General features: G+C 44.5%; 2 protein-coding genes across 8 annotated transcripts in view; both read right to left on the reverse strand.

Annotated features, from left to right (window-relative positions):
* The window catches only part of DYM (dymeclin), a 104590-nt gene extending 100545 nt beyond the window's left edge, over window positions 1–4045 (reverse strand). The window contains exons 1-2 of one of the 7 annotated variants that reach the window (XM_061343899.1): window positions 3956–4045; window positions 167–216 (exon numbers count right to left, since the gene is read on the reverse strand). The gene's annotated coding sequence lies outside the window, so the exon portion shown is untranslated. Of the gene's footprint in view, window positions 1–102; window positions 217–3773; window positions 3795–3955 lie in introns of those variants that run through there. The other 6 variants (XM_061343901.1, XM_061343900.1, XM_061343897.1 and 3 more) reach the window with 6 other exon arrangements.
* A 3275-nt stretch (window positions 4046–7320) lies between these two features.
* On the reverse strand, window positions 7321–9900 carry CUNH18orf32 (chromosome unknown C18orf32 homolog). The gene is made up of 2 exons (XM_061343896.1): window positions 9611–9900; window positions 7321–8982 (listed from the first exon to the last, which is right to left on the reverse strand). The coding sequence occupies exons 1-2, from the start codon at window positions 9836–9838 to the stop codon at window positions 8908–8910; spliced, it is 303 nt and encodes a 100-aa protein (XP_061199880.1). The 5' UTR covers window positions 9839–9900; the 3' UTR covers window positions 7321–8907.
* Window positions 9901–11690: the final 1790 nt, after the last annotated feature.

Raw genomic sequence — 11690 nt, forward strand, 5'->3', positions numbered from 1 at the left:
ACCCCCAAACTGTGCTATCTCCACCCACCATGTATCAGCCCTTACATTAGCACATACCCATTAAGTGGGGCAGAAACCCATTAAGTCACACAACCAATTTACCTCTTATTTACCTCTCTCCCCTCACTCACAATGTTTTGTCAGAGGCAAGACTGCAGGAACGTACCAAACCTCCTGAAGGAGCTTTTCCAGACAGGATGCGAATCCCACAGACACCTGTTAAGAAGTTCAGAGAGCCTTTATTTAACTTTTACAAGTAAATAAGCATTTATAGCATGTAAGTACTTCTTTGTCTAATTTACACACATTCAACAAAACTTATCTTTAGTTCATTATAAAATTAAATACAAAATTTATAAATTCATTATAAAGTTCAATATGAAATTCCACAAGATCTGTTAGGGACTCTTTAATTTTGACCATTTTCAATGCTGCTAATTACACTCCCACACTAAACCACAATACCTGTGGCTAAACCTCCCTGAAGGTTCAAAAGCCTCTAGAATTTGTCAGGAACTAACAAAATTTTAACCTGCAAAAACTATAAAGATCCTTTTCCTGACCTCCTACATAATTCCAGTCACAGCATTTTATTAAATAATTACTGCACCCAGCCTACCAATTTGAGAGTGGAATGACAGCACCAGTTTCAGAAATACATCCTGTCATAGCGGGAAGAAGAGGTGGTGTGGGGGCAATTAAAGAAATAAAATTACCTCTATCCTCACTCTTACATTCCTACATGCCAAGTAAATGTCAGAACTTGAACACAGCAAGTGTTTTCTGGAAGACATGCAGAGATAATTTCTATAATTTGATTAGCAAAGCGCCATTAGAAGGAAGGAAGGCTGGGGCAAGCACTGAGTAAAAGGATCCACTTTTCTCCACCTGTTAAACGACCACTACAGGCATATAGCCTATTTTTCAAAAGTTTCAAGCAGTGTAAATTCAAATACTAATCCTGCTCTTTGCAGTGGCCAGGTATTTCTTTAAAGGTTTCATTTGCCCTCACCAGTGGCATTCCTGCTGCTGTACTGGAACTATAAAGTGAGAGGAACAAATTGAACTTTAAACAGAAACATCAATAGAATAAGGAGCTTAAAAAAATAAATCAAGAGTACGCATAATCCATACAAAGACTTGACTTCACAGCTTAAGAGTATCCTGCATATCAGTACCAATATTTCTGGTTCAACTGTAACTTCTTACAGAGACAAAAAAGACACTTTTGTTACCCTATATACAGCAATGGTTTTCAAAAGCACAGTTTTACACAGACTACATAATGATCTATTCCGGATTATAGTGCTGAAAATTTTGTTTGTTATGAAAATGTTTTATGATTATTGATGAATTTGCCGCTACTTTATTTTTTAATAATTATTAAACCTACTTAAAAAAGAACCTCTAGTAATTCATTAATTTACTAACATAATTAAAATGGGCAGCTGGGTTGGATATAACACACAAGTCATGCTAAACGTAACAAGATTTAATAATCTGCATAACCAGCGGTTTGGTACAGTTATCTCTTTATGGAAGGGATGTTAAAATTATTGTTACAGGTACTTAAGATTTTCTCCCTAATTTACTCTCAGATATAAATAAATCTTGTGTAACGGCCAAAATGATGTTTAAAAAGGAAAATAAATCAAACTCCTTTTAAGATTCAAAAAGATGCTTAGATGCTTATTAAAAGGTCTGCAATTTTTTTTATACTGGTAGATTTTGCTATATTTCAAAGCTTACACAATTATTTTGGCATCTGTACTCTTCCCACAATTGGGCATTATGCATATTTTTCCAACAGAGCTATTTGTCTCTCCTTTAACTGTCTCTCACAGATAAAAATCCACCTAGAGCATAAAAAAGCATGTTATACAGAAGGCCAAATGCGTTTTGCATGTATACGCAATTTTATATGATACAACACATCGTGATTTATCTCACCTATCTCCAGAGTCTGCTGCAAATGAAATTACACTTGCCGAAGTGTGCAGTTACCACAAGGTGCAGCAGTCTTTCCACTCTAGAGAATACACTTTGAAGAAATGCTGCTATCACCTTTAACCATGCACTTTGACATCAGCTCACCAGCCGCCAAACAGGACTCCTTACTTTGTAACATCTGTTAGTCACCAGCATGTTAAAAACAGGCTGGGATCTTCCTGTGCGTCTGATAAAAATTGCTGGAAGCACCAGAGCCATATAAATTTGTTATGAATTTGCTATAAATACTTTCCTACTGAATTTATTATAAAGTATTAAGCATTAGAAGCTGTGCTACTAAAAGATCAGCAAAGGACAGGAAGAGATGGAGCTCATCTCTTCAGCCAGATGAGAGAGCTGTCCATGGGCTTCTGCTGATGCAGCAGTAACATGAAAACAGAAAACAATCCAAGCAGAGGATGAAATGTGGCCTCCCTGAGCTCCTGGCAATTTAAGGAGCAAGGACACATTTTAACTCACCCCAAATGGAGCAAGTTCATAGACTCATAGATCAGTTTGGGATGGAAAGGACCCTCAAAGCTCATCCAGTCCAGCCTCCCTGCAATAAGCAGGGACATGTTAATCTAGACCAGGTTGCCCAGAATCACATCCAGCCTGGCTTCAACGGTTTTTAGTTGGGAATTGACTAAATAGGGGATTGCACAACCCAGCAGCCTGTGTTAGGAAACTGGAACCAACCACCCGGGAGCTCCTTCTGCTCCCCCACACTCAGAAAGTGCCCAACAGGGGAAATATTAACAACCTACTTACTTGAATAAATACCTCAAATGATTGTAACTGCAGCCCAGCATGTTATCCATCAGTGCATGCAATGGCATAAATGAGATTACAGCCTCGCTACACTTGGTGCAAAAGATTAAACACTAACAATAATAATTACAGAATCATAAGAACATAGAATCAGAGAGCGGTTTGGGTTGGAAAGGACCTCAAAGGTCATCCAGCTCCAACCCCTGCCATGGGCAGGGACACCTTCCACTAGAGCAGGTTGCTCCAAGCCCCTGTGTCCAACCTGGCCTTGAGCACTGCCAGGGATGGGGCATTTATATATAAATTTAGAACAGTTCTTGCCACCAGCTCCTGTTTGAGGTCAATTTGGTCCAGGCGGAGTTAGTAACTAATAACAAACGAACAGTGCCTGGTGTGAAAGCATACAAGATAATGCCTGATACCTGTTAAGGTAAAAACTCTTTTCAGCTAAGCCATTCCCCACTCTTGCTAATTATTATCCCTGGGAGGAATGAAAACAAACAGCCAAGAGTGACCACGAGGCACAGGGCGCCTGAGCAGACCCGCTACACTGCAGAAGCAACCCCTGGACACTACAACCCCCCGGCTCCCAACAGAAGAATGGAAAATACGACATTTTATACTGTTTTCATGAATAATAAGCGTCATTAAGCGCGCAACAGCAGCAATGCGGGGAGAACGCTCTCCTACACACTCTGACGCCTGCACTGTGGTGACAGCAGCAGCCCCGCAGCGCTGAGGGACCTCTGGAGACCGGGAGGGCCGGGGGGACACAGTGGGGCCGCTGTCTAGGAGCGGACACCGGCAGCGCCGGGAACTCTCCGCAGGTTCAGTGCTGAGCGCTCCCGCACCGCCGCAGCCCCTCCATCGCCACAGGGAGCGGTGGGAGTCGTGACAAGGGACAACCGGCACCCTGAGGGCGGGTGGCAGCTCCCTGCGCTCCCGCCAGCACTGATCGGCGCCCACCCCCTGCGGCGGGCCGGGCCCGGAGGTACCGCCGAGGCCCCGCTTACCCCGTCAGCGGCGCCCCGTCCACTCGCACCGCAACGCCGCAAGGCAGGAGGCGGCCGGTACCGCGGGCCCCGCCCGGCCCGGTACCGAGTGCGTCCTCCGCGCGTCCCCCCGCCCTGCCCAGCCCCCCTCCGCTCCGCTTCCCTCAGCGGCCCGCGCGCCCGTCGCCGTTGCCCGTACCCACCGCCCGCGTCCGGCCTTCCACGTCGCCAACGCGCAGCGCCGCGCATGCGCAACGGCCCGCGGGGAGGGTGCAATGGGGCGGCGCGGGGCACGCCGGGAAGTGTAGTCCTGTGGGGGGAGCGCGGCTCTGGACAGGGGTGCTCCGAGCCCTTGTGTCCGACCGGGCCTTGAACACTGCCAGGGATGGGGCGGCCACAGCTTCTCTGGGCACCCTGTGCCAGCCATCGCTGCTGCCTCTGGGACAGAGGAGGCCATGGAGATGCTGCGAGGGCTGAAGCAGCTCTGCTCTGGGGCCAGGCTGAGAGAGCTGGGCTGGGGCAGCCTGGAGAAGAGAAGGCTCCTGAAGGGGAGACCTTAGAGCAGCTCCAGTGCCTAAAGGGGCTGCAGGAAACCTGGAGAGGGGCTTGGGACAAGGGATGTAGGGACAGGCCAAGGGGAATGGCTTAAACCTGCCCGAGGGGAGACTGAGCTGAGCTCTTAGGCAGAAGCTCTTCCCTGTGAGGGTGCTGAGGCGCTGGCACAGGGTGCCCAGAGAAGCTGTGGCTGCCCCATCCCTGGCAGTGTTCAAGGCCAGGTTGGACACAGGGGCTTGGAGCAAGCTGCTGCAGTGGAAGGTGTCTCTGCCCGTGGCAGGGTTGGAGCTGGATGAGCTTGAAGGTCCCTTCAATACCAAGAACTCTGTGGAGCAATGATCTCTGAGGTGGTTTTTGTGCTGGTTCTATAAATGCCCAATGGCTCCTTCAAACAGGAAACCTTTCCCAGTATGATCAGCCCAGAGAGTAATCCCATTATCACAGTGCATGATGCTAAATACGCAGCCCAGTTCTTACACACACCTGTAACTGGGCTGTTCAAGCCAACAGCACATATGCAAAGGTGGGGCGCAAGCACTGCATACACATTGCCACGTAAAGCAAATATCTTAGCACAGGGTTTGGCCTCATGTTCGTGTGGTGTTCTATCAGCCTGCCACGGCAATAAAAACCATGCAGAGCCAACAGAGTGGCTATAGAACAGGTAGGACTGTGTGCACAAAGGAGTTGAAATACAAGTATTGCTGCATCTCCCTCCATGAAAACACAACATTTCAAGTAGGTTATGTTTCAAATACAATGAAAGATCGAGCAGTATGATCGAAAACCACTCCTAGAGCAGGAGTCACAGTGTTCTAGGCCATTTCAATTAAACTGCTGCAGTCAGGTTCAGCGCAAAGCAGAAGTAATGACAGGCTGTGAAACAAAACATCGTTTGGTTCAGTGAGCATGTTCCAACAATCAGAAAACTGCACAGAGAAGATAATCTCTTCTTTCATATCATTCAGTTTAATGAAACAATTAGTTCTCATTGAAGGCACATTTAGTTAATCTAAAGTGTAAATTGAGTTTCTTGTCATTTCCTTTACCTGCAGCCTCTGAAAAGACTGCTGTCAGCAATCATGTTCCGCATTGTGCAGAAATCAAGGAGGAATGACTCCAAGGGCTTAAACTCAGCAGCATGCCCAGCAGCTCCCACAGGGCTGGGGCGTGATTGCTGCATTTGGGTAATGACAGCATATTGTGTTCCTGTCATTAGATCAGCTTTGCAGATAGAACTTAACTGTGTTCTGTGAGCACATCTGAATAAAGATAATTTTCCACAGAACTGGTTGTCAGCTTAGACCTCCTTGGAGGCTGATCCCATTCAATTTAACCTGCCAGAATTTCCTTTGCTTGCAGAAATCAGGCCCATCAAAATAATCAGCAATATAAAACTTTCTCAACTTCTATTTAAGAATTTTTGTACATATACTCGCTGGATTTTTTAAGGTGTACTTCAATCCATGTCTCTGGCAGTTAGCTACCTATGCAAACCAGCATATAGAAGGTACCATATCACATCTAGACCTTGCAATGAAGAAAAAAAGTATTTTAAATGAGTAGATTTGAATAATTTTTCAAATATTATTGTTTCTTCCTCCATAGTATTCATATAAGACCAGACAGCTTTAATGACGACGAATTTAGGACTAGATCTGCAGAACTCTAGTCCCTAAAGATTCCTACACTGCAGTTTCCTAAAGGTCTTGGAATAATGAAGCTGTTCCTTGGCCTCATAAACCTTAGATGTCCATTGCCATTATTAGGTGCCTATGCCCTTTTGTAAACCTTGCTTTTAGTAATGAATATATGCAGATCTTCTCAGTTACATTTACTTGATATTGTTCTCTCATGTGAGGATTTCCTTAATCTCTGCCTACTTACCTTTCTCAAGGCTTTGTGCACTTCCTTGTCTCCCAGCAGATGATCTCCTGCGCCCTTGCCCAGGCTCAGGCAGTTCCTTTGCTTTTTTACTATTCACAACACACAACAGGATTATTGACCTGTTCTTGGAAAATTACAAGCACAGAAGAGTTGCTGCACAAATATCCTGCCACACCTCATTCTGGAAAGTTCTGTGATGTAGATTACTCCTGTGAAACTGGAGCTAACAGAAGCACCAAAACACCATCTCAGAAAGCACAAATCACGCAGTTTTACTTGCATTATCTGCCCATTTTGCTTTATGCAGTCTCTCCAGTAGTGGCGAAACTGGTGTTTAACTAGCACACAGCTAGAAGCTTCATTCAGCCTGCAGTGGGATTTACCATACAGTTTATTTTCCCTGTTACTGTCTGAAGCACTTCCTTGTATAATCAGAACCCAAATAATTAATTATGCACACTTCATAATCAACCGCATACACTGACAAAGAGCCCCAGTACAGCTCTTGCTCTACTTTTTATTGTGTTTGCAGCTGTTAAGAGGTGAATTTATTACCCCAAAACTTGGGCCTGTTTATGAGATGCCCACCATTTCATTACAGTGGCTAAGGTTACCTGCCCTGGGACAGGAAACACTGTGCAAGGGACAATCTTGACAATGCAAGAACTCATGTTCAGCTGCACACCTGCAAGGACTTGCTTCTCCAGCCCTTTGAAAGGTGCTGTGCCTGACCTCAGCTCTGGAGTGCCTTTCTCAGGCAGTTTACTCCTTTCTCATCACAAGGCAGTTTCAGATAAAAGTTCCAAGCTTTCAGATTTAGAGCATGAGTTTTGACAGAGGAATTTATTGTTTGGGGTGAGGAGGTGGTTGATTTGTTTAGAAAACCCAATCCACCACAGCAGAGATTACATCCACACTTTACCAGGTAAAATTCTGATGGATAGGGTTGGGATGGATGGATGGATATGGTTATGATTCATTGCAACACTATGGGTGAAATGTTCAAAGATAAAGGACAAAACCAATTGGAAAATAGCACAGTTCCCTCACTTCCACTTTCCAATCCCTGTCTTTTCTACTACACAATCCACATAACACCACCCGTGAGAAGTTACAGGAGTGTACATTTAGTATTATCTTTTATTATATGAATTACACCATCTGTGCATACTGACAATAATAAAACCAGGTTTCCATATCACAAAGAGCAGGAACTTCACCAGTCTAGGAGAAAGCTGTAGCTGTGATACGCTGATCACATGGGGGTAACGTTCCAAGGATGATGCAAAAGCTCTTTAAACAGCAGTACCAAATTCACTTCCTAAGACTAGCTCATTAAGGGAGAGCAAACAGTTATTAGGCAACATCTCACTAGTTTTCTGTGATTCATCTCATTACAGGATTAACGGTGTAACAAGAGGGGCCTGATACCCAGCTGCAAACAATGCATATCGGTTCACACGAGACCTGACAAAACCAGGTACCAACAGGACACAATACAGGCATTTGGCTGGCATCAAGCGAGTCTTCAGAATAATTATCTTCTAGGAAGAAATGGGGCCACAGGAACAAGACCTGACCTCAGGAACAGTTCAAAGATTACATATATGCCTTTTTAAGCATACTTTTGGGAAAATGGTAAATCCAGAATGGCTGAAATGGTTTAATCTCGAATCTTTTAATGAATGCTCTGGTTTGGCAGAGAGGACAAAGCACGAACTATCATTTCCTTACTGAGCACAGGGGCATCTAAACCACTTCACAACTACAGTACCATGTTGGAAGGCAGGTCTGTTCCAAAACACATCTTCCCAAGGAGGAGGCGAAGCTGGACCTCACTAGTTCACTTTCTCTATCCCGAAGCCAGTAGTTTTATCCTCTCCTTCAGCCTGTCTCCAGTTTTTCAAAGATTTTGCTACTACTTTAGATACTTGTAGCTCAGAAGCCTAAGAACAACTGTATGAAGTATCTTACTTTCAAATAAAATCCTGGTTTATTATCATTCAACTTCCACAAGCACGTTGAAGAGATTTTAGTTGGATGTTTGCTTTTTTAGTTTATTTTTTAGACAGAACTGCACCATTTTAAACCACTGCAACAGAATACAATGCAACAACTTCCTTGCATCGTGCCCCTGGCTGCTCCCCTTCAGGAAAGGCACAATGTTTCAAGGAAAACAATTAATGGAAGTACAAAATCGAGACTTTCTGCTTTTAGCAAGCTAAGCAAATTCTGCATGTAGCATAATTCCTTTAGCTCATCTACAGATTTAACATGAAAAATCTAAACTCTTCTTAATGATGATGCTTCTGCCGCAATACAATTCATGGCTCTTTAGCAAGCAAGAGCAGCTTTAGTTTTCAAGGTGAAAGCCTTAAGGACTCCACTAGCAGTTAAAGAACCTAAGATGTTAAGATAAATTTATCTTCCAAAGCTTGACTTCGTCATAAGTTACTGAACCTAAACTCTAATGACAACAAATCAATTATAGATGAAAAGTAGTTCCAGTGAGGAAAACAAAGAACTTCAGTTTTTAAACATTTTAAATCAAGAAATGTGCTAGCTGCCATTTGAATTTGAGTGGCGAAAGAGACCTTCTCCTGTGAGTGATAAGGGGAGTTTATTCAGCTAAAACGTGCAAAGAAAAATGTCTCAAAGTGGGAGCAATATTATCAGTTCATACTGGACACAAGCGAATAAATTATTAATTCCCCTAATCCGCTTTCTTGTCAGAAACTTCGGTGGATCTTTTTGCAGCAATTCCATTTGCAACGCCATTGCTTTCAAACTGCAAATAAAAGACAGCATCATTAATGGGATGTCAAAAAAGGCCTTTGCACCTGGGACAGTAACAGCTGGTGATGGAAATGGCTTTCAGAAGCAAGGCCAGGGGAGATCCTGAAGAAATCTGCAGCAAGGACTGGAACAGAAGCTTCTCTTCAGATTGACATATCATTACTGCTTCAGGAGGGAAAAAAGGGAGAGAGAACAGATGCAAATCTCTGCATTTTGTTAGAGAAGATAAATAATAAATGCACAATTTACACACACCAAACATCTTCCCACATTGCAAGTGAAAGAGCTGGCTGAGGAGGGTTTTTTTAGTTCTGCTTCATGTATCTGGTGTGATGTACTCATTATTTGACTTTCTCCTTCTCTCAAAGAATAGCCAGTCATTTAAAAAAATAATAAATTAACTAAGTTGTTGCACAAAACAGGTGCACTTCCTATCCTTCCAAGACCTACCAAACAGCTGAAGCAACCATTCCTAGCTGTATTTCTACCACTAACTCCCTTTGCTAAGAAAATAGCCATAAAAACACTTATAACAACAACCATTTACTCTTCTGTGGTGCCCACCCTGAACTATCGGCAGGCACTTTTAATCCCCAGCTAGCTGAATGCATTAATCTTACTTTATAAATTCCAGAGTCATCCTCCTGATCTCCTCTCATGGCTGAAGGTGCCCTTGGGTTTCCAGTGCTGCCTCCTTGACCTTCTTTTGTGGCTGTTGTTTCTTGCACAGCTTTCTTGGGCCATACGCGCTTCACGAAAGGTGCAATAACGGGATAGATATAGGGCTCAAGGAATTTCTTGTAGACCCAGAGGAGAACAGGAATGACAATACAGGGAATGCACACCATGGCTTCCTCTTGTTTGTGACAAAGCTGGAGAGGGGCAAAGAAAAACAACTTAGGATGACAAGGTTGTATGCTGTGAGATAAGAAAACAGTCTTTAATAAATAAAGACTGTAGTTGATATTCATGTATGAAAGACACTTTAGATACAGAATCCTTTAACCTTGGATCCTTTAATTACTGTTCTGGATTCAAAAATGCTGTGCATTACAACGTTATAAAGTTCTCAATAAGACAAACATTCTTGGCATTACAAAAAAAAAAAAGTTTGCTATTAATTCATCAGTCCCATAGCTGGAACTTAGAAAAAAAAAATACAGAAAAGTTTTTGCTTAAACCACACAAAACTAATTTGAAAAGCAAGCTGCAGGTAACAGTCCACTCCTTACTATAGTGAAACAGCGGGGCCAAAAGGTTTGTTTTCTCATTCCTTTTTGACTTAAGGTGAAATTAAATGGCAGGAATCTGGTCCATCAAACAGTTTGCCACTACTGAAGGGCAGACAGGTGGGAAAGTGTAACAGAATCCTAGTCAGAACTTGAGAAAAGGACGGTATCATAGAATCATTGAACGTTTTGGGTCAGAAGGGACCTTAAAGCTCCTCCAGCTCCAACCCCTGCCACAGGCAGGGACACCTTCCGCTAGAGCAGCTTGCTCCAAGCCCCTGTGTCCAACCTGGCCTCGAACACCACAAGGCATGGGGCAGCCACAGCTTCTCTGGGCACCCTGTGCCAGCGCCTCAGCACCCTCACAGGGAGGAGCTTCTGCCTAAGAGCTCAGCTCAGTCTCCCCTCGGGCACGTTCAAGCCATTCCCCTTGGCCTGTCCCTACAGGCCCTTGTCCCAAGCCCCTCTCCAGCTTTCCTGCAGCCCCTTTAGGCACTGGAGCTGCTCTGAGGTCTCCCCTTCAGGAGCCTTCTCTTCTCCAGGCTGACCCAGCCCAGCTCTCTCAGCCTGGCTCCAGAGCAGAGCTGCTCCAACCCTCGCAGCATCTCCATGGCCTTCTCTGGCCTCGCTCCAACAGCTCCACGTCCTTCTTGTGCTGCTGCCCCAGAGCTGGATCAGGGCTGCAGGCGGGGTCTCCCCAGAGCACAGCAGAGGGGCAGGATCCCCTCCCTGAGCTGCTGCTCACGCTCTGGAGGTGCAGTCCAGCACACGGTGGGGGGAGTTCTGGGATCAAGCACTTGCTGAAGTCAGGTCATAGGGAGCTTCTCCTCACCCAACCCCCCAAGTCCTTCTCCTCAGTCTGCTCCATCCAGTCTCCCCCAGCCTGTGTTTGTTCAACCAAGGGGCAGGACCTCGCACTTGGACTCCCTTTTATGCCACACTAATTCTGTACTGTCAGACGAACTATTAGACAATAATTCCTTCTCTCTCTCCCCAAACCAGGAATGAGACAATGTTAATAAACTCATCCATTAAAGCCATTCAGAAAGACAATTCAGCTACTCTCTCTGCCAGATAGCAAATTTCCAGCAGGGTATTGCAGGTATATCCACCAGCTAACAAACATGCCTGAAGGGAACACCTCAGCCTGCCCTCGAGGTAACAGCAAGCATCTCTGGAGCAACTTCATGTCAAGATACTAGCTGAAAAGTACGTCATACCTGTGCCAGATGGAAGTCTCTGGAAGCCTAACACTCGTCCTAAGATAGCAAAGTTCCGTTCATGAGGTTCTTCTGCGGTTTGGTAGTGCTCTGTGGCCTGGTTAGCAGGTAATTTTTAGGGAAAAAAAAAGAGTAATAGGGCAAATGGTCACATTTTAATAGCTAGCTTATTTCTTTGTGATACAAGCTTTTGTACCACAAACACACATTAGGGTCAGCAGAAAGAACATGCATGACATGGCAAATTCGAA

Source organism: Neopsephotus bourkii, unplaced genomic scaffold (genome assembly GCF_033783945.1).
Source record: "Neopsephotus bourkii isolate Nb327-2 ecotype Australia unplaced genomic scaffold, CSIRO-AGI_Nbou_v1 NB_1829, whole genome shotgun sequence".
In the NCBI taxonomy this organism is placed as follows: Eukaryota; Metazoa; Chordata; class Aves; order Psittaciformes; family Psittacidae; genus Neopsephotus; species Neopsephotus bourkii.